Source organism: Panthera leo, chromosome A3 (genome assembly GCF_018350215.1).
Source record: "Panthera leo isolate Ple1 chromosome A3, P.leo_Ple1_pat1.1, whole genome shotgun sequence".
NCBI classification, from domain to species: Eukaryota; Metazoa; Chordata; class Mammalia; order Carnivora; family Felidae; genus Panthera; species Panthera leo.
In genome coordinates, this window is record NC_056681.1 from 22617201 (window position 1) to 22639370 (window position 22170).

Sequence of the window (22170 nt, forward strand, 5' to 3'; positions counted from 1 at the left end):
ACAAAGAGCAAAACTAAAAGGCCAACTGATGGAGTGGGAGAAGATATTTGCAAATGACATATCAGATAAAGGGTTAGTATCCAAAATCTATAAAGTACATAACAAACTCAGCACCCAAAAAACAATCCAGTGAAGAAATGGGCAAAAGACACGAATAGACACTTCTCAAGACATCCAGATGGCCAACCAACACATGAAAAAATGCTCAACATCATCATCAGGGAAACATAAATCAAAACCACAATGAGATACCACCTCACACCTGTCAGAATGGCTAACATTAATAACTCAGGCAGCGACAGATGTTGGCGAGGATGTGGAGAAAGGATCTTTTTTGCACTGCTGGTGGGAATGCAAACTGGTGCAGCCACTCTGGAAAACAGTATGGAGATTCCTCAACAAATTAAAAATAGAACTACCCTATGACCCAGCAATTTCACTACTAGGTATTTATCCAAGGGATACAGATACGCTGTTTTGAAGGGGCACATGCACCCCAATGTTTATAGCAGCACTGTCAACAATAGACAAAGTATGGAAAGAGCCCAAATGTCCATCAATGAATGAATGGATAAAGAAGATGTGTGTGTGTGTATGTATGTGTATATATATATATATATATATATATATATATATATATATATACATACATACCATGAAGTATTACTCAGCAATCAAAAAGAATGAAATCTTGGCCATTTGCAACTACATAGATGGAACTAGAGGTATGCTAAGCAAAATTAGAGAAAGACAAATGACCACTCATATGAGGACTTGAAGATACAAACCATGAACAGAAGGGAAGGGAAGCAAAAATAATACAAAAATGGAGGGGGACAAAACATAAGAGACTCTTAATCATAGAGAACAAAAAGGGTTGCTGGAGGGGGCGTGGGCTAAATGGGTAAGGGGCTTAAGGAATCTACTCCTAAAATCATTGTTGCACCATGTGGTAACTTGGATGTAAATTATAAAAAATAAATACAGAAAGTAAAAAAAAAACCTTTTACATCAGCAAGGGCTTAGCAGAAAATAGGATTCTTTGCCAAGATGCTGAAGTGAACAGTAGTGTGGAGATATGCCTCCACATTAATTACCAGTAAAACACCAACTAATTTATTGTTAATGTTTCTTATTCTCTGATCCTTCTAATAGGATAAAGCCTATTTCATTTAAATACCCAGTCATTATTCTTAAGTCTTAAACCTTGGCCTAAGTACCAATTAGTGAAAGGATATCTTTCCTTTGACCTACATTCTCTTTTCTTTCATGTATTTACAGAGCCCCTGTATTTCTTTCATGAATACATGAAATATTCTTTCATGAATACATGAAATATTCTTTCATGTATTTACAGAGCCAGACACAGTTCTGGGAACTGGGGATAGAGCAAAAAACAAAAACATGTGAGTTGCTCATAGCATCTGGAACTTAGTAGGCATGTGACCTATGTGTTCAAAGCCTAACTGCCACTTACTGTGGATGAGAAAAAGTGATTAAATCTCTTATCTGTAAGATTGGGAGAATGATAGAACCTATATCACAGGGATGCTGTAAGTAAGATGAAATACTATAAATTTAGAATACTGGTATCAATATGCTGGAGGGGTGAAAGCTTGAAAAACTGGGTAAGAGCAGTAATGAAATGGGAAAGCTCGTAGTTCAAATTGAGATACCAAATGGAGAAATCAACTAGACCTTTGGATATAGAGGTGGAAAACTGGTAAATGTGGACTGGATACAAAATTTGGAAGTAGCTAATGAGTAGCTATTGAAGCCTTGAGAATGGATAATATTGTCAAGGCTAGAGCAAGAAGTAAAACTGGACAGCCCCAAGGAAAGCTGGGGCTTTTAAGAATCAGAAGAGTGGTGTTAATTGCCTACTCTTTGAAAAGCATAGTAGTATAATGGAAAGAGCATACAGTTTGAAGAGCACCTTTGTCTCTTATGGTCAATTTCATCATCTGTAAAATGGGGATAGACGACACCTCTCCCAGGTGATTGTAACTTCCCTCATTTTATTTAGTACATTGTGTTGCATTTTTTGTTTATAAGAATTTGTTCAAACTCAAGGGTAAAAAGTTTTTGTCTGCATCTTCAACAGCTAAATAAGAAAAATAACACTTGGGACGCCTGGGTGATTCAGTCAATTAAGTGTCCGACTTTGGCTTAGGTCTGATCTCACCATTTGTGAGTTTGAGCCCCAAGTGGGGCTCTGTGCTGACAGCTCAGAGCCTGGATCCCGCTTCAGATTCTGTATCTCCCTCTCTCTGAACCTCCACCACTTGTACTCTGTGTCTCTTTCTCTCTCTCTCTCAAAAATAAACATTAAAACAAAAATTTTTTAAATAACATAAGCTGTAAGCATTTTACATTCATACAGACCATAACATGGGTAGCTTGTATTATTTTGTCACTATAGGTGAGGAACTCAAGCATTAAGAGGCTTAATAATCTAACCAAGGACATATAGGTAGTAGAACCAATTTGGTACTCAGTGAATGTTACCGAATAAACACAATCATAAAATAATAAAAGGCTGTGGTCGGTTAATTTTAGTTTTCTCTCTTCCCAAATTTGGTTCAGGAATTGTGCTTGATGAGTAACAGTATTATAGACAGTCACTGTCCTTCAGATGTTTGGTAATCCTTACATTTGCCCTAATACAGTTGAGACTATTTTACCTTTAGTCAGTGAGATTAACCAAAAAGCTTTTCTGGGAAGGGAATTTTGTCCTGTACATTTTGGTGTTAAATTGTTGGGTCATTAAGCTTAATATGTAATCATTCTTTGAGGAAACAAAACAAAATTCCCATTTCCCTTGTGGCACCCAAGAAAGGAGATGGTGTGGCTGGCAGTTGTCAATAGAGGTGACAGAATGGAGGGCTGGGAATTAGCAGCCCTGAGTCTTGGATTCTAGTTCTTCAGTTCCTGTGCTCATTCACTAGAAATCTGGTAAGCGCCTCTCACTAGCCAGCCAAGCACTGTGCTAGGCCTTGTGCCCTTGGGTGCATCTCTGGGCCCACATAAAATGAGATGACTTCCTTTCCTTGCTTTGCAGGGGTCCTTAGGGGCTTCGTTAAGAAAGCTATTGGGCGGAAGGGGAGGAAGGAGGCGGGGCAGACGCCGCACTCAACGCCCCTCCCTCCGCGCAGCTCTAGTTTCAGGTTCTCCCAGTAGACTCCACAACAGGAAAAACTACATCCAAGATGGTGTCGCCTGTCCCTCCCGGCTCAGCCACCATCTTCTTGGTAGTTCCTGAGTCGGGCGGGCGCAGCGCGCCTGCGTGGTCCGGGCATCCTCAACGCGCCTGCGCGGCCGCAGAGCCTTCCCCGCCCCTCTCGCAGCCGCTGCTGCCGCTGGTGCACTGCTGGCGGGTGCCCGAGCCTCAGGTGAGTGAGCGCTTCAGCCCGGCCCGCGCGGGGCGCGCGGCGCTGCCTGCGGGGGCGTCGCTCCCCCTGCTTTCTCGTTCCCCGCCACATCTTCGCGGCGCGCCAGGGCCCCGGGCCCGCGCTGCCAGTTTCCTCCGGTCCCCCAGCGCCCTCCGCTCTCCCCGCCGGCGGCACCTGGGTCAGCCTGGCCTCCCTCGGCCGCTCCCCGCGTCCGGGCTGCGGGGCCCCGCGACGAAACCGCTGGTGACAGCTTGCGGGCGGCTAGGGCCGAGCCTCCCGGCGCCCGACCCCCTCGGTCTCAGGGACGCATCTCAAGCGCGCTCCCTTTTTCTGCTCCTGCCCTGCGGGCGGCGGAGCTCAATGGGCCTCCGGTAGCGTATTCACCTACCCCACCCGTCCCGAAGCCAGGGGTCTTGGAAGATGGGCCGGGAGCTGGCGTTGCGTCCATGGGACCCCGGTGCAGCGAGTAGTACCCGCGGGCTGGACCCCACAACGACCCTGCGAGGGAGGGGCTTCTTAGTCCCACTTTACAAATGGGGAAACTGAGGCACCGAGATGAAGTGCTGAGCCCAAGGTCACGCGCCTGGCAAAAAGCAGGACTAGCTCTTGAACTCAGAGTCTGGGGCTTTCAGGCCAGCACGGTTGGAATTTGATCGTGTACCTTTAACAATTTTTGAAAGACACTTTCATCTCGAGTTGCTTCAACGTCCTAAAAGTAGGCTGTGAAAACAGTAATTTCTTGTTGGAGTACAATTGAGGTATTATTGTAATAATAATAATAATAATAACAACAACAACAGTAGTAGCAGTATGTTGTTGATAAGAGCTCACGTTGATTCGACGCTTTCTGTGTGCCAGGGATATTATTAAACGTTTTATGACGATTATCTCACTTAACTCAGCGTTTTCCAATCCAGTGCATCCCCCTTCTTTTTCATGCAGCTTTTTTTTTTTTCCCCCTGCGAAGCTGACCTCCATGTCACAGGTAGACTAGATCCTCATGGCTTAGGACGCAATGAAGCTCTACCATGGTACCTCACTGGCGGAACAGGGATAAGCTTTGCCTGCCTGCATCCAAATTTTACCCCCAGAGGATATAATTAGTCTTCCTTTTCCGGCTGCCAGGAGAGCAGGACTGGGCTAGCTGGGCTGGCTGGATTTGGAGGTGACAGAGCAAATTTGGCTAGCACTCACCTCATTCTGGGGTTTTTTGGCTCTGTTCCAATGCTGGGCTTGAACATGTCAGTATTTAAGATAAAGTAAAAAGAGAAAGAAGGCATATGACAAAGTGGTGGTGAATATAAGAAGCCTCCATGATTTAAAGTCCCAAAGGAACAGCTGTAAAAATATGTGAATGTTTCTTCCCCAAAATAACTAGCTCAACTGTCTTTTTTCTCCCTTAGCAAATCTTCCTACACACTTTAAAGCTCCGTTAACTCACCATCTTTATGTGAAGCCTTCCTTGCTTGATTTTACCAATTAGAACTAAACATACATACACACACACACACACACACACACACACACACTCATACTCACACTTACATGCAGTAGGGTAGAGGCTTCAGTTTTACCCTCAGGACTATTATATTAGCCCCCTGAGGTCTGGAGCCATCTTTGCAGCCCCAAGTGCTTGGTTCATAGTAGGCCTTTGGTAAAGACTCTGTGAATTTCCACTGCTCCTTTTCATCACTCAGAGTGATGTTTTCCTGCTGCTCTTCTGTTCCTCCTTCTTGCCCTTCAATTGCTCTTTGCTGTCCTTCCCTTTAGATTCAACTTCTGGTCATCACCTGCCATTCAAGGTCTCCATTCCACCCTGTTTCTGTAAATTTGCAGATAAAGGTTTTGCGTGAAGACGTCTATTTATTCCCAACAGTGGAGTTGTTATATGCCACTTAAGTGTACAGGGCAGTTTTTATTTGTGTGTTGCAGTAAGGTAGTCTGAGGCTTACCGCCTTTTAGTCTATCCCTAAATACACGTGAGAGTTTTTACATTCTTTGGCATTATGTAGCTGACTACCCCTGGTTCTATCAGAATAATCAGAATTTTTTTCCATAAATCACTTCATAGTATTTACAATAATAAGTTTTCAAAGGGCCCTTTGGGAGGCAGCAGATCTATGCATAGGTTTTCTGCATAAATTAAGCTTTTAATTTTTTTTACTTTTTAATTAATTAATTAATTTTTTTTTAATATATGAAATTTACTGTCAAATTGGTTTCCATACAACACCCAGTGCTCATCCCAAAAGGTGCCCTCCTCAATACCCATCACCCACCCTACCCTCCCTCCCACCCCCCATCAACCCTCAGTTTGTTCTCAGTTTTAACAGTCTCTTATGCTTTGAAATTAAGCTTTTTAAAGAGTTTTTCCAAATAATTTTCTGCAAATATATTGAGCTGTTATTATATGTAAGGCATGGTATAAGATTCTCAGTTGATTAAAATATGACCCTTGTTAAAAGAGCTTAGTAGCTAACTGGGAAACACCATATCCAGCTGTAACTCAAGTCTAAAAACTGCCGTGATAGCGTTATAAGCAAGCAATATGAGAGTATAATGGTACATTTCATAAAATCATACACTGTTGAAGCTGAAAGGAAGCATCAAGTCATTGAGTCCATCTTGTTTTTTCAGACCTCATCCTGAGAAGTGAACTTGTCCAAGGTCACAGAACTGGGGCTACAACTTGAAATTTCAAACTTTTTATCCATCAATAAGTGAATTTATCCTTATATTAACCAGCATCTCTATTAAAATTCCACTTATGTGCTAAGAACAGGGGTAAAGAAGAAATAAAAATATGATTCATGTCTTTAAGGAACTTTGTTGGGGAATAGGAAAGAACTGTTAATTTTAACTGTAATTGTTAAGTTGTGTGGTAGAGGAACTAGGTGTCACAGGAGTTGGGGGACAGGCAAGAAGGATCAGCATGAGCTGTGGTAGTGAGAGTACTTTGGGGAGAAGTTAGGACTTTTCAGAGCTTTGACAGATTGGTAGGGTCAGAATTAATCAAAAGGGCAAAGAAAGCCTTTTGAAGTAGGGTGGTAAAACTGTGTTTAAGAAATAGTGAAAAATCTGTATTGACTGGATTAGAACAGTGGTTCTCAATGATTAGTGTGCATTAGAATCACCTGAAGAGTTTAAAACCCATATTATAGGGGGTGCCTGCCTGGCTAAGTCGGTAGAGCATGTGGCTCTTGATCTCTGGGTTGTGAGTTCAAAGCTCACATTGGGCTTAGAGCTTAGTAAAAAAAAATTTTTTTTTAATTAAAAAATAAAACTCATACTGCGGAGGTCCCCACCTCTAGAGTTTCTGATTTAGTAGGTCCAGAGGGGGGCCTAAGAATTTTTATTTCTAATGAGTTCCCAGATGATGTTGATGTTCCTAATCCAGGGATAACACTTTGAGAACTTCAACTGGATTAGAAAGTTGAGAAGCTAGAGTCAAACTGTCAAAGAACTTGTTCCAAAAAAATTTTAAAGTGTGTGTTATACATCAGGATAGGAAAGCTCTGGAAAGATCCATTCCAAACTGTACTAGTAGTCACTTCTGGAAGTAGGATTTAGGCGATTGGAGAATTCACTTTGTATTCGGTACCTTTCTAATTTTTGCATTGTGCACATAATTACTTTTGTATTTTAAAAAGTGAAGAAAAGCGAGTCATTTTTGAAGATATAAATATTTATGGGCTTAAAAAGAGCTTGCTGAAATAGTCTAGTGTCATATAATAAACATTTTTAGACTGTATGCCAGATGCTGCTAGGTTCTGGAAATACAAAACCTTTGCTACAGTTTGCAGCCCCATCATGGAGATAGGCAGATAACAGTTCTACATAGTATCATGTGAGCTTCCTTAGAGCCAGGACAAGGGTTTAGCTTTGTGCATGGCAGATAATAGGCATTTGGTAAATGATGAACGAATGAATGAGCAAATCCAGGCAAGAAATGAGGATAGTAAGAAAGAAAAAGGGCAAATGGGAGATTCTGGAAGAAACATTGACCAGCCCAAATAGGGATGATAAAAGAAAAAGGTATGTCAAGGACTTCCAAATCGAAAGATTGATAACATTTTGATTTGGTTTATACAGAACTGTGTGTCAGGTTGTCTATTCTGAACGACCTTTTTAAATCAAGCCCCATCTGGTGCCTGGGTGGCTCAGTCAGCATCTGACTCTTGATTTTGGCTCAGGTCGTGATCTCACCAGTCAGTGAGATTGAGCCCCATGTCAGGCTTGGGATTCTCTCTTTCCCTCCCTACCCCTACCCCTACCCCACTCCTGTCCTCCCTCCCTCTCTTGCTCTCTGTCTCGAAATAAACTAAAAAAAAACAAAAACAAAAAACCCTTCATCCTTTAAAAAAAATAAATCAAGCCCCCCCCCCCCCTTTTTTAAAGACTGATAATAGCCCACAAAAATTTAACCTAGATTTCAGGGCTTTCTTTGGTAAATGAAAGTTTTTATCTTTAATCACAATGCTGATTCTGTTGTATTTATAATATTTACCTACAATTTTGCCATTGATTTGTTCTTTTATTAATGTGAAATTAACTAAAACATATGAAGGATATTTTAAATCCCATGCAAAAGTGGGTGGGATTGGATCTTCATTTTATTTCTTCAGTGGAGGGATGTTACACTTGACTCAATTCTGTCATGTTTTCCATATGGCTCACAGAGTTTGACATATCAGTCCTAAATAAATATCCATTGTTGATGGCTGAATGGGATGTACTTTGGAGGAAATTTAAAAAAAAAACCAAAAAACTAAATTGTGAGATTTTAGCTCTGAAGCCATTTTATGTGAAACCGTAATACTTGGCAGATAGAGACAAGGGGAAGTCAGGCTCTTGTGTCTTTATTTATTTATTTATTTTTTAACATTTATTTATTTTTGAGAAACAGAGTGAGACAAAGTGTGAAGCGGGGAGGGGCAGAGAGAGAAGGAGACACAGAATCTGAAGCAGGCTCCAGGCTCTGAGCAAATGGTCAGCACAGAGCCTGATGCGGGGCTCGAACCCACAAACTGTGAGATCATGACCTGAGCCGAAGTCGGACGGTCAACTGACTGAGCCACCCAGGTGCCCCGGCTCTTGTGTCTTTATGTCTGCAGTTGAGAAAGCTCTAGGGACAAAACCCCTCTTGCTATTCTTTACCTTATGAAGATGAAGAATATCTTTTGTGTCATTGTTTGGGACATTGTTTTGTTTTTTAATGTTTATTTTTGAGAGAGAGAGAGAGCCCTTGTGTGAGTGGGGGTGGGAGTGCGGGCAGAGAGAGGGAGACCAAGGATCTAAAGTGGGCTCTGTGCCTGCAGCAGAGAGCCTGATGCGGGGCTCTAACTCACGAACTGCCAGTCCTGAGCCTAAGTGAGATGCTCAACTGACTGAGCCACCCAGGTGCCCTTGTTGGGATGTAGTTTTAACCAGGGTGTTGACTAAAATAGAACTCTGGGTGACTAGACAGTCCAAAGGATCGATTGCTTTTCAGATACAATCCAGGGTGCAGTGCTCTTCTATTAATTTAATAATAATAATAATACCTAAACTTTGTATGGTGCTTTTTAGTTTTCAGAATTCTTTGGTCGCTAAGATCCTGGTAAACTCCAATAGCCAAACCTGAAAAAATAAGCAGAAGAATTAATGATCAGGTGGCGTCAAGTGGAAAAAGTTGCTTTTTAGAGGCCTACCCAAGCTCTAGATGCAGGATTTTCAGTTTCAAATCCTTATTTTGCCAGGTTCATACTCTGCCACTTGCTAGCTGTGTGGCCTTTGGCATATCACAGAACCTCTCCAAGCTTCAGTTTCTTCATCTGCAAAGTGGGGGAAGATTATAGTACCTATCTTATAAATGGGGAGGGAAATAAAATGAAACAATGAATGAACAAAGTGCTTATCATGGTATCTGGTTTAGTGTATTAAGTTAGTATGAGTATTGAGTATTGCATCTTGTGCCGCATCTTAGGTTTTTGTTTGTTCTTTATCTCTACTCAGGCTGTTTTAAAGAACAAATTGTTTTCAGGGATTCTGTCTTAGAGCTGATGGGAATCCAGATCCCATCCCAAAAGCATGTACTAGAGCCTTGCCAGCAGTAGTTTTCCTGGTGTCCTGAGTTGCATCCTTCAAGAGTGGAAGACAGAGGGTAGTGCTTCTGCTTCTAGAGTTACTTTAGTATGACCCCTATGTGAGAGCTTCAGCTGGGTGTCTGGAATTAACAAGAAGGCCCCTAGATAGGGCGTTTGCTCTGTTCTAGTAGTTATCTTTACCAGAACCATGGAATGAATAGAATGATTATACAGCACCGGCTCAGATTCCCAGCTTGGCCGTCTCTGCAGACCTCCTGTTTACCACCTGCTGCCATTCCAGAATCTAGGAGTGACACAACAGGAAGGTGGACCTGTTGGGGTGCTGCTCTTTTCCTTTCAGAAAAAAGCAAGGTGTATAGATGGCCTTTGGCCAGGGCTGAGGACCAGCAGGGTTGTTTCTGCTAGAATGAGCGTGCTTTTGCAGCTGCCTTTGATCACCACCCCCCCCCCCCCACTCCCTTTCCTTATGGGATAGCATCTCTGAGGGTATTTCTTCTGGTGGAGAGTAACCTAGACTTTCCTTTATGTAGTAAAAAGCTCAGTGAGCTATGTTTTAAAAAGTCATTGTTTCTTCCCTGGAGCTGAGTGGTTTGGCTTGTTTTTCTGGTTTTGTGGAGAGTCTCCTGGGACCCTTTCCTTTCCTAAGAGCCCCCAGGAGACAGCAACGAAACCAACATCCATTACTGTAGACACTAAAGGGGATGCTTAAGTCAATAGTTTTACCATTAGATTAATTCGGGCTTTAACCTTGACAAAACATAGGAGCCAAGTCATCAGATAATTGTGCTTCTTATAGACTGAAGTATGGAATTTAGCCCAGTCCTCTGCGATATCTTTCAGAGCTTGGAATAGGAATCCAGGTGCCAGTCCTAGTCCCACACCCAGCTGGTCGTGTGAATTTAGGCAAGTCACATAAATTTCTAGGCCTCTTTTCTCATTTGAGAATGAAGGCATGACTGTAGACCAGTGGTTCTCAGTCCTAGTTGCATGTAGCCACCAGTGGAACTTTAAAAACAATACCTGGGCCGGGCGCCTGGGTGGCACAGTCGGTTAAGCGTCCGACTTCAGCCAGGTCACGATCTCGCGGTCCGTGAGTTGGAGCCCCGCGTCGGGCTCTGGGCTGATGGCTCGGAGCCTGGAGCCTGCTTCCGATTCTGTGTCTCCCTCTCTCTCTGCCCCTCCCCCGTTCATGCTCTGTCTCTCTCTGTCCCAAAAATAAATAAAAAACGTTGAAAAAAAAAAATTTTTTTTTAAATAAAAATTAAAAAAAAAACAAAACAAAAAAACAATACCTGGGCCTTACCCTCACCCGATTAAATTGTATCTTTAAGGTTGGGGCCTGGGTATTGATATTTTTCAAAGCTCCCAGGTCTTTCTAATAGGTAACTAAGGGAACTACTGGACAAGATGGCCACTTTTTTTTTTTTTTAATGTTTATTTATTTTGAGAGAGAGAGAGCACCTACAAGTGGGGGAGGGGCAGAGAGAGAGGGAGAGAGAATCCCAAGCAGGCTCTGTGCTGACAGCACAGAGCCAGACTCAGGGCTTGAACTCACGAACGGTGAGATCGTGACCTGAGCCTAAATGAAGAGTCAGCTGCTTAACTGACTGAGCCACCCAGGCGCCCCAGGATGACCATGTTTTAAACAGCTGTGTCATTCTGCTCTTTAGGAACCTTTACTGTCCACATAGTAAAGTCTGATTTATGTGTTCTGACCAGCCTTGTCTTCTTTCTGGCTACCTGGTTCTTGGTGTCTTCTGGATATGTTGTTCACCTTTCTTTCCCAACCTGATGTAATGTCTTCTCCCTTTCAGCTATCCAAAACCTATCCATTCAGTGCCCATCATCGTTATTTCCTTTGGGATCACTGTAGTCCTTACGTATTTGTCCCACCTCTGCACTGGTTTCCAAGCTTCATTTAGCTCTAAATGCAGTGAACACTAGATGCAAGGTAAGACATGATACTCAAGCACTATTCTATCCTTTTGCAGGGATGAGACACATGGAAATACCACTGGTGTGATTTTTATGTTATTAAAACATCTGTGGGTATCTTGGCTATCTCATTATGCATGTGTATTTGACAACTATCAGTTGATGCATAGCTATTTATGACTTGACTCCAATGGACATTTTTAGCTTTATCTCCTATTAGTAATAGGAAACTACTGTTCTTGCCAAACTAGAACATCTTCCAGCAGACCTGTGCTTTCTCGTCTTCTTGCTTTTGAGTTCTCCCTTTCTGCAATTTTTTTATTCTTCTCTCATCGTAACCTACAGGAATTTTATCTATTCTTCAAGGTCCAGTTCAGATGTTACTTCTTCCATGAAACTTTTTCTCAGCACCCACAACCTGCATCTTTGCCCTAAAGCTCCACCACCTTTGGAGCAGTGGCTTTCACCTTGGGGCGATTTTGTTCCCCAGGAGACATTTGGCATTATCTGGAGACATTTTTGGTTATCACAGTGATTTGAGGAGGGTACTACTGGCATCTAGTGGGTAGAGGCCAGAAATGCTGGTAAACATTCTACAATGCGCAGGATGGTTCAAAATGTTAGTGGTGCTGAGGTTGAGAAACTGCCTTAGCGTTTGTCCACTTCACAGGCTCATGTTTATACTGCTTTGAACTGTAGTGATCTGTTTATAGTCTTAATCTCCCTTGCTCAGTTGAACTAATGGGGAAGGTGAGCTCAGCCCCAAAACTGTGCTTTCTTGTTAACTTCATAGGGTTTAGTCGTAGAGCTTGTGGCCTGATCCTAACAGCTCAGTGTAATTTAGGATGAGAGATAAAAAGAGGTCTTCAGCATGGGGTGGATTCCATGAGGCAGTCTGCAGAATTTGTCTTTTTTACCCACCAGGTCTTTTCATTCGTAATAACCTGGGAGGAAGTGCAATACAGGGCATAGAAAGAGCATTTGGGATTAGAAGACAATTGGGGTTCAGTTCCAGCTGTTGCATTTAGTAGCTGTGTTATTTTGGTCAGTCCATTTCACCTCCGTCAGCCTCAGCTTCCTCATCTATGTAATAGAGATGATGCCAGTGCTCCCGTGTTATACTTCATGGTGCAGTCATGATAATCCAGCAAGATATTAGATGTGAAGGTGCTTTGTAAAGTGCTATAATAGTTACTCATTCAGGCAGTGGTTTATGTGTAAAAAGAGAGAATGTGAGTCAGTTTGCTGTAGAAGCACCGCTGTCTACCTTCTCACTGCCTGCAGCTTTTCAGCCACCACTACTTCAGCACCAGCTCCAGCTGACCCCTTCCAGCTCATTCTCCTCAGTAAGGCTCCTTTGTTGCCTTCATTCTGTTTTGGTTGCCTGTCTGCAGTCTTGCCAAAACCAAAGTGATTGACTCTGCCTTTAGATTACAGACTAGTGGCCTGATGTCAGTACATCCTGGCAAAGCCTGATGAAGGCCAAATTACCTTGGTCACGAGGGAAAGCTACAAAACAAGACAGTTTGTAGTTTAGAAAGCCAATACTGTGTGTAGTCTCTTATTGTCTTTAAGTTTGTTTAAAGGGGAAGAGAGAGAATCCCAAGCAGGCTCCAAGCTGTCAGTGCAGAGCCCGACTTGGGGCTCAAACTCACAAACTGTGATATCGGGACCTGAGCCCAAACCAAGAGTGGGACGCTTAAGCAATTGAGCCACCCAGGCGCCCCAAGAAAGCAATGTCTTTAACCACTAGAAATCTTAGTGAGTTTTCTCTGACCCGATGGACACAGTACAGGGTGAGATAAAAGCCTGAGAGTCTCATGCCCCTGGGATCAGGCCAGGTGCATCTTTCTGCTGATTTGCTGAGTGACCCTCAGCTAGTTGTTGAACCTCATCAGGTTGATACCTGGGGGATCCTTCTCTTTGGATTGTGGTAAGAACTGTAGAATTGAAGGATGGGGAAATAATGTAAAGTAGTACATTAAGGGAGATTCTGGGTCACAGAATGTCAGCCCTGTCAGGAGCCAATAAGATCATCCTGCCCAATCTCTTCTCTTAACTGATGAGGAAACTGAGACCTGGAAGGGGAAAATGCTTTACCCAATGCCACTCAGCTAAGTAGGGCCCTACCTGGGTCCAAAGTCCACATTTGATGTATTTATGGGCTCTTTCCAAAACTCGAAGAATATGAGCATTCATTTTTTTCTGAGTGAACAGTTTGCACTATATTGTTGGACATTAGCCTGTGTTCTGCAGAGCCCTTGCGGTCTCATCACCACTTCACCCAGAGCCCTTACACTTTTTTCTGTTTTCTATTTCAGATTTTTGATGCAAAAATTAAGTCTGTAGCCTTTTTTTTAACGTTTATTTAAATATTTATTTTGAGAGAGTGCGAGTGGGAGAGGAGCGAGAGAGAGAGGGGGAGAGAGAATCCCAAACAGGCTCCATACTGTCAGCCCAGAGCCCAACACGGGGCTCAATCCCATGAACCGTGAGATCATGACCTGAGCCGAAATCAAGAGTTGGACGCTTAAGCAACTGAACCACCCAGGTGTCCCAAGTCCATAGTCTTGATCTTTAAAGACCCTCTCAGTGCTGTCTCTGAGTGTCAGAGAACACTGAGGTCTCTTTTGGTCATCCTAGGAACATTTTTGCTTGCACTTGAGAAATGTCAGTTTCTGTAATTCTACAAAGTGATATACATAGTCATGGGCTAATTTTTTAGCATGGAGAACTGAACCTTATTTTTCTTAGATTTTCACTGTCAAAAGATAATGGCCCTTTCTCAATCCACATCCTTCCCTCCTTGGCGTTGGAATTTTCCTCCTTACATGTAAACCTCTCTTCTCCCCTTAACTTCTTTGATAGCATAATTTTGCTTTTCTTCTTATGTCTCTGACATTTTTTTTCTTTGTCTCTCACTGGTTCTGCTTTTCTATCACTAACTTGTCTTTCAGAAGAGGCTTGCAGCTCCTCCTAGTCTCTGGTTTGATAAGCACCTGCAGATTTTCCTCATTAACTCACTCCTGCCTATACTCAGGTCTCTTAGAGGCCCATATTTTAACTCTGACTCTACACTGATTTTTGTCATCAGTTTCTCTGATTGCTTTTCAGCTCCCCCATTGCATTATTATTGACCGTTTTGTTTCCCTTGCATCTAGAGACATGTCAAGTAAGACGTTGCTTTGGCCAAGGTCAAAGAGGTTGTTGCCTTTTTTTTCTCCTCTAGGATTTTGATGGCTTCCTGTCTTACGTTTAAGTCTTTCATCCATTTTGAGTTTATTTTTGTGTATGGTGTAAGAAAGTGGCCCAGGTTCATTCTTTTGCATGTTGCTGTCCAGTTTTCCCAACACCATTTGCTGGAGAGACTGTCTTTTTTCCATTGGATATTCTTTCCTGCTTTGTCACAGATCAGTTGGCCATAAGTTTGTAGGTCCGTTCTGGGTTCTCTATTCTGTTCCATTGATTTTTGTGTCTGTTTTTGTGCTAGTACCATACTGTCTTGATGATTACAGCTTTTTAATACAGTTTGAAGTCTGGAATTGTGATGCCTCCAGCTTTGGTTTTCTTTTTCAAGATGCTTTGATTATTCGGGGTCTTTTCTGGTTCCACACAAATTTTAATATTGTTTGTTCTAGCTCTGTGAAGAATGCTGGTGTTATTTTGATAGGTATTGCAATAAATCCTGCTTCTAATTGTGACTACATTAGGACAGACTAACAAAAGCCCTTTTATCATTCCTTCTAAGGGACCCAGAGGATGCCAGTCAGGAACTCTCCTCAAACTATGAACCCCACATGCCAATCACGAGCATCCCAAACATCTATGCCACTTGCAGAGCACAAGCCTGATATTTAACCTCCAAAAGAAAAAATGGTTCTTTTCTCAGATCCCAGGCACCCTATAAACTTGATTGAGCTACTGAATGCCCAGAAGCTGAATTTTTATTTTCCTTTGTTTTAATATCACATACGTTTCATAAGGAGATAAGGTGGTTTGAATCTTTCATCACGAATCTCAGCCAGCATCTGCAATTCTCTTTTACAGTACCACTATGACTCAGTTAACTGAGACCTATACTTGTGTGCTTATTAATCACACTATAAACTGTGGCTACTTTTATCTGGATGTCACTGTTTATCAGTAATTTATAATGACAATTTTGAAGTTTTTCCTTTTGAAAGCAGTATTGCTCACTTTGGAAAATGTGGAACCACAGAACAATGAAAAGGTATTTTACTCACAGTCCTTGCATCTAAAGACGACCACTGTTAACATTTTAGTGTGTTTCCACTTGTTCTTTTTGTCCATGTAAAGTGGTGATTTTCTGAAATTTTTCCAACCTACCCACTTTATTCCCTACTTTATCTTTTTATTTATTTATTTATTTATTTATTTATTTATTTATTTATTTATTTTGAGAGAGAGAACATGTGACAGCGAGCAAGCAGGGGAGGGGTAGAGGGAGAGGAAGAGCCCAATCCCATAAACTGAGCCAAAATCAGGAGTTGAATGCTTAACCAACTGAGCCACACAGGCTCTCCTTATTCCCTACTTTAATTCACTCACTTGAAAGCAGGACCCTTCAAGATGTTGCTTATTCAAATGTGACTCTCTGTGGGGGGATCTGTCAAGGAGCTCCAGGGCCAGAGGAAAGCCAGAGGTGCCCTCAGTTCCAAAGTGACTGGCATTCACCTAGTGTTCCCATGCATATTTTAAAGATGAAGAAAAATACAATGTTTGTGCCAAGAGAAACACTTAAGGCACAAATTGAATGAGAAGCCTGTCCCTATCAACTGGGCCCAATGCAGATAACACAGGACAGTAAACTGTTCTAGAGTGACTTAGGAATTGGCATCAAGACAGCAGATGTTCACCTTTCACATTATAGGGCACTTAATGCATTCCTCCAGAGACTCAATTTTTGCTTGGTTCTTACTGTCCCAAGCCCTTGCCAATGAGCAATTCTGTAATACCTATAAGAAAACTAAGATCACATGGTGGAAAACTCCATCTCTGATCTCTCGGCTACACACGCTGGCTCCCTCCCAGGAATTTGAGGCCTGCAGTTCCCTCATCTGCATAAATGATAGGGCTGGCCAGGTTTCATCCTGGTAATAAGGGCTACTAATATTCTTATAAAGCTGGTAGGGATTTTATAAACTGCAGTAGAATAACAAAATGTTCACCCTCTTTCCCAGTTGTAGGAGGCAGAGGAAGGGCTGACAAGTAAAAAACCAGCCATCCTCAAAATGAATAATGAACCTGCTACGAAATGGATAGAGTATGAAAGGTGAAAAGTGTAATTCCTACTCTGTGCCAGGAATTATAATCTAAGCACCAAATATTTAATCCTCTCAGGCAGATATTTCCATTTCTTAGAGACAACAAATTCAGGCTTAGAGAAGTTAAGTAACTATTCCAATATCTCACATCTATGTAAGTAATAGAGCAAGAATGTTAAAAACCTTTGCTTTCCCCACTATACCATAATGTCTAGGCCTTGTGTACTGACTGTAGGATCCTGGGCAAGTTTCTTCCTCTCTACCCACAGGGGCACCTCCTTGAAGTAAAGGTAGTAGAAGCCTACAGTAATCCTATATCACCAAAGACTTGGAAGCTAGAGTGAAGTTTTGAATCATCATACACCAAAGATTTGGAAGCTAGAGTGAAGGTTTGAGTCATCATACCAGGACAAGAACCCTCGCTATCTCAGTAGGTTGCTTACAGACAAGGAGAAGACAGAATGAGGAGAGAGAAGAGAAATGAAATTCCAGCTATTACTTGGAAACTAGTTGCAGAAGCAAGAACTATTCTTGTTTGTTGTTAGAACAGTGTGCCTCAGACTTCAATGTACAATCACCTGGGGATCTTGTTTTTGATTTTAGCCAATCAGTTTTGAGTGATGGCAATCCAACGTGTGACCTCATCAGTTGAGGAGAGAAGAACATTTGAGTTGAGGTGGTGAAGAACTGAAAGGCTTAATTATAGCAACAATCCCCCCCCCCTTTTTAAAGTTTATTTATTTTGAGAGAGAGTGAGCACGCATGCATGTAGGAAGGGCACAGAAAGAGAGAGAGAGAGAGAGAGAGAGAGAGAGAGAGAAAATCCCATCTTGGCGCTGTCAGCACATAGTCTGATGTGGGGCTTAACCTCACAAGCCATGAGATCATGATCTGAGCCGAAATCAAGAGTTGGAGGCTTAACCAACTGAGCCACCTGAGCACCCCAGCAATCCTTAATAGAGATGAGGATATGGTATAGGAAGACCTTTCATCTAATTTCATCCTGCCTTCTTCCCAAAAGGATTTCAATAAATTAAATGGGATTTTTAAAAGATTCAACAGATCAAACCAACTAAAAGGGAAATATACTAAAGAGAAGAGTTTAGTAGTCTGTTGCAGAAATCTAGCTGAAAGGTGACAAGTGTGATCACACTACTAGAATCACAGATATAAAGAAAAGGGAAGATCTGGCATAAAAAGTTGGCAAAAATAGCATAAGGTCAGAAAAGAGATTTTGCCAATGTTTTCAGTTAGAAAGAGAAAAGAATCATGGAATAATGGTGCAGTCAATAATAATGCAATGGGGTGCTGGGGAAACTGGACAGCGACATGCAGAAAAATGAACCTAGACCACTTTCTTATACCATACACAAAAATAAACTCAAAAGGGATGAAAGACCTAAACGTGAGACAGGAGGCCATGAAAATCCTAGAGGAGAAAGCAGGCAAAAACCTCTTTGATCTTGGCCACAGCAACTTCTTACTCAACACATCTCCAGAGGCAAGGGAAACAAAAGCAAAAATGAACTATTGGAACCTCATCAAAATAAAAATCTGCATAGCAAAGGAAACAATCAGCAAAACTAAAAGGCAGCCTACAGAATGGGAGAAGATATTTGCAAACAACACCTCAGATAAAGGGTTAGTATCCAAAATCTATAAAGAACTTATCAAACTCAACACCCAAAAAACAAATAATCCAGTGAAGAAATGGGCAAAAGACATGAATAGACACTTCTCCAAAGAAGACATCTAGATGGCCAACCGACACATGAAAAAATGCTCAACATCACTCCTCATCAGGGAAATACAAATCAAAACCACAGTAAGATACCACCTCACACCTGTCAGAATGGCTAACATTAACAACTCAGGCAACAACAGATGCTGGCAAGGATACGGAGAAAGAGGATCTCTTTTGCACTGCTGGTGGGAATGCAAACTGGTACAGCCATTCTGGAAAGCAGTCTGGCTATTCCTCAAAAAATTAAAAATAGAACTACCCTACAACCCAGCAGTTGCACTATTAGTTATTTATCCAAAGGATATAGTTATGCTGTTTTGAAGGGGCACACGTACCCCAATGTTTATAGCAGCACTATCAACGATAGCCAAAGTATGGAAAGAGCCCGAATGTCCATTGAAGGATGAATGGATACAGATGTATATATATGCATTGGAGTATTACTCAGCAATCAAAAAGAATGAAATCTTGCCATTTGCAGCCATGTGGATGGAAGTAGAGGGTGTTATGCTAAGCAAAATTAAAGAAGACAAATATCATATAACTTCACTCATATGAGGACTTTAAGATACAAAACAGATGAACATAAGGGAAGGGAAGCAAAAATAATATAAAAAAAGGGAGGGGGACAAAACATAGGAGACTCCTGTATGTGGAGAACGAACAGAGGGTTGCTGGAGGGGTTGTGGGATGGGGGATGGACTCAATGGGTGAGGGGCATTAGGGAATCTACTCCTGAAATCATTGTTGCACTGTATGATAACTGACTTGAATATAAATTAAATAATATAAAAAAGCAGGATTTACTTTGGTGTATTTGGTCAGTAATAGCTAAAAGATAGTCTAGAACCCATACTCTCTCCTTAGCCAAGTAAGTCAAAGCCATGCAATCTTATATCTGAAGAGAAAAACAGAAAAATGGATTAATAGGCTACTACCTTGTGAAGACTTTTTTGATTCTCACCAATCAGAAGCAATTGTTCCTTGAACTATTATGTCCCTTCTTTTTACTTCTTATTTTGTAGTTAGTTTATAGATAGCTGTCATCTCTACCCTTTAGTAAACTGGAAAGCAAGGACCTTCTTTGTATCTTCCATAATGCTGTGCACAGTGGGTATTCAATAAGTGGTTGTTGAATAGCTACATCCCCAACTCATTGAATTAGTATTTTTCCTGACTGATAAGTTCAAGGCCAAGGCAGAGGAGATGAAGCCTGGGGCTTTAAAGTCTGGGTGGAGGGGCACCTGGGTGGGTCAGTTGGTTAAGTGTCCAACTTCAGTTCAGGTCACCATCTCACAGCTCATGGATTCGAGCCCCACGTCGGGCTCTGTGCTGACAGCTCAGAGCCTGGAGCCTGCTTCAGATTCCATGTCTTCCTCTCTCTGCCTCTTCCCTGCTCGCACTCTGTCTCTTTCTCTCAAAAATAAATAAGTATTATAAAAAATAAAATAATAAAGTCTGGGTGGAATAACTTGTCTACAATATCCAGTATTTGCAGCCTCGCCCCATGACTTCCTGTCCAGTGTTATGGAGTAAGAATTTATGGCTCATTACTCTGCCCCCCCACCTCCATCTACTCTCTTCTCCTAGAACTCTGTTTCCCTGTCTTCTCCTTCTCTGTTGGTTATCTATTGCTATGAAACAAATCAGTCTCGAACAGGATTATTATTGCTCATAATTTCTGTGAGTCAGGAATGCAGGTGGTGGCTTGGTAGGATGGCTCAGGTTCAGGGTCTCCAATGTGGTTGCAGTCATATATCTCTGGGGCTGCAGTCATCTGAAGTCTTGACTGGGCCTGGAACATCCATCTGCAAGGTAGCTCACTCACATGGCTGGCAGGTTGGTACTGGCAAGTTGGTTCCTTTCTACATGGGCCTCCCCAGAGGCTGTTTGAGTGTCCTCACTATACTATATTTGGCTTCCTCCAGAACTAATGAGTGAAGACTATAATGTCTTGAAGCAGAAACTATGCCTTGTATGATATAGCTTCAGATGTCATATATTGTTGCCTCTGCCATATTTTATTACTTACACAGACCATCCCTGATTTATTTGGAGATTACATGAGTGCAGATATCAGGAGTCAAGGATCATTGAGTTGTTTAGAGGCCATCTTGGAAGCTGGCTCTCCTACTCTCCATCTACTGCTATGATTCACCAAGTAAAGGCTAATGAGCTGCCTTGGTTCATCTCCCCCTACATTCCCATTCGTAAGTCAAGGCCTCATCCTAGACTATAGCATTAGCCTTCCGTTTTTGTTCCCCTTTTAATCCTTTCTCCATACTGTTGCTTCCTGAAGCATAGCTTTGAGCTTGTTGTTCTCTCAGTTACACATCTTCAGTAACTAAACTGTACACTCCAGAAAAGCAAAGACTAGTATCTGTTGTTGCAAAAAAAAAAAAAAAAAAAAAAAAAAAATTACCGTAGGGCCACCTGGGTGGCTCAGTTGGTTAACCGTCCAACTTTGACTCAGGTCATGATCTCACAGTTCATGAGTTTGAGCCCGCATCAGGCTGTCTACTGTCAGCACACAGCCCACTTTGGATCCTCTGTCCCCCTCTCTCTACCCCTCCCCTGCATGCTCGCTCGCTCTCTCTCAAAAATAAACATTTTAAAAAATAATACTTTAAAATATATATATTACCACAAACTTACTGGCTTAAAATGGCATACAACACATTTATTGTCTGACAATATCTGGGGGTTGGGAATCTGGCAAGAGTTGACTGGGTCCTCTACAAGTCTGCAGTGAAGGTGTTGGTCAGGGCTAGGTTCTCGTCTGAGGTTTGATTGGGGAACTATCCACTTCCAGTCCCATGTGGTTGTTGACAGCAATCAGTTTGTGCAGGTTGTTGGGCTGAGTGTCTTAGTTTCTTGGTCTTTTGGCTGGAGGCTGTCCTCAGTTCTTTGCCATGTGGCCCTCTCACACATGCCAACTTGCTTCTTCAAAGCTAGCCAAGGAAAGTGTGTCTTTTAGCAAGACAGATGTTAAAATATTATGTAATGTCATCATGTACAGGTACTTTTGTACATTCCATCACTTGCCATTTTGGTTAAAAGCAGGCCATGGGTCCCATCCACACGCAGTGGTGGGAGGGGGTTATTCAAGGGTATGAATACCAGGAGACAGATCATGGAGGCCACTTTAAAGTCTGTCTTCCATAACTGTTTAGTCTTCTGTGTCTTCAGCACCCTGAGCAGTGCATGACACTAATCTCTAGTATTGCAGTGAATCAACATAGTGTGACTATTATGTTTCCAGCTTCTAGATTAAGCTTCTTTACTTCTTTCTGTTTCAGAGTTACTGATTTATTCTCGAGAATCCTCTACTCTCATCTGTCCTGATGGATGAACTTCAGGATGTTCAACTCACAGAGATCAAACCACTTCTAAATGATAAGGTAAAGACCATGCTGTTTTCACTAAAAAATATATATGTCCTTTCTGTGATTAGTTAATTCTCTATATTTTCTTTTTTTTTTTTTTTTTTTTTTTTTTTTTTTTTCAACGTTTATTTATTTTTGGGACAGAGAGAGACAGAGCATGAACGGGGGAGGGACAGAGAGAGAGGGAGACACAGAATCGGAAACAGGCTCCAGGCTCCGAGCCATCAGCCCAGAGCCTGACGCGGGGCTCGAACTCACGGACCGTGAGATCGTGACCTGGCTGAAGTCGGACGCTTAACCGACTGCGCCACCCAGGCGCCCTCTATATTTTCTTAATAGCAA

The 22170-nt window shown here is 42.1% G+C and overlaps 1 protein-coding gene across 1 annotated transcript in view; it reads left to right on the plus strand.

Moving 5' to 3' along the window:
* The first annotated feature begins 3358 nt into the window (after positions 1-3358).
* The window catches only part of NDRG3 (NDRG family member 3), a 67756-nt gene continuing 48944 nt past the window's right edge, over positions 3359-22170 (plus strand). The window contains exons 1-2 of the mRNA XM_042931037.1: positions 3359-3392; positions 21742-21843. Of these exons, the coding sequence (XP_042786971.1) occupies positions 21787-21843 (57 nt within the window). The 5' untranslated portion in view covers positions 3359-3392; positions 21742-21786. The remainder of the gene's footprint in view (positions 3393-21741; positions 21844-22170) is intronic.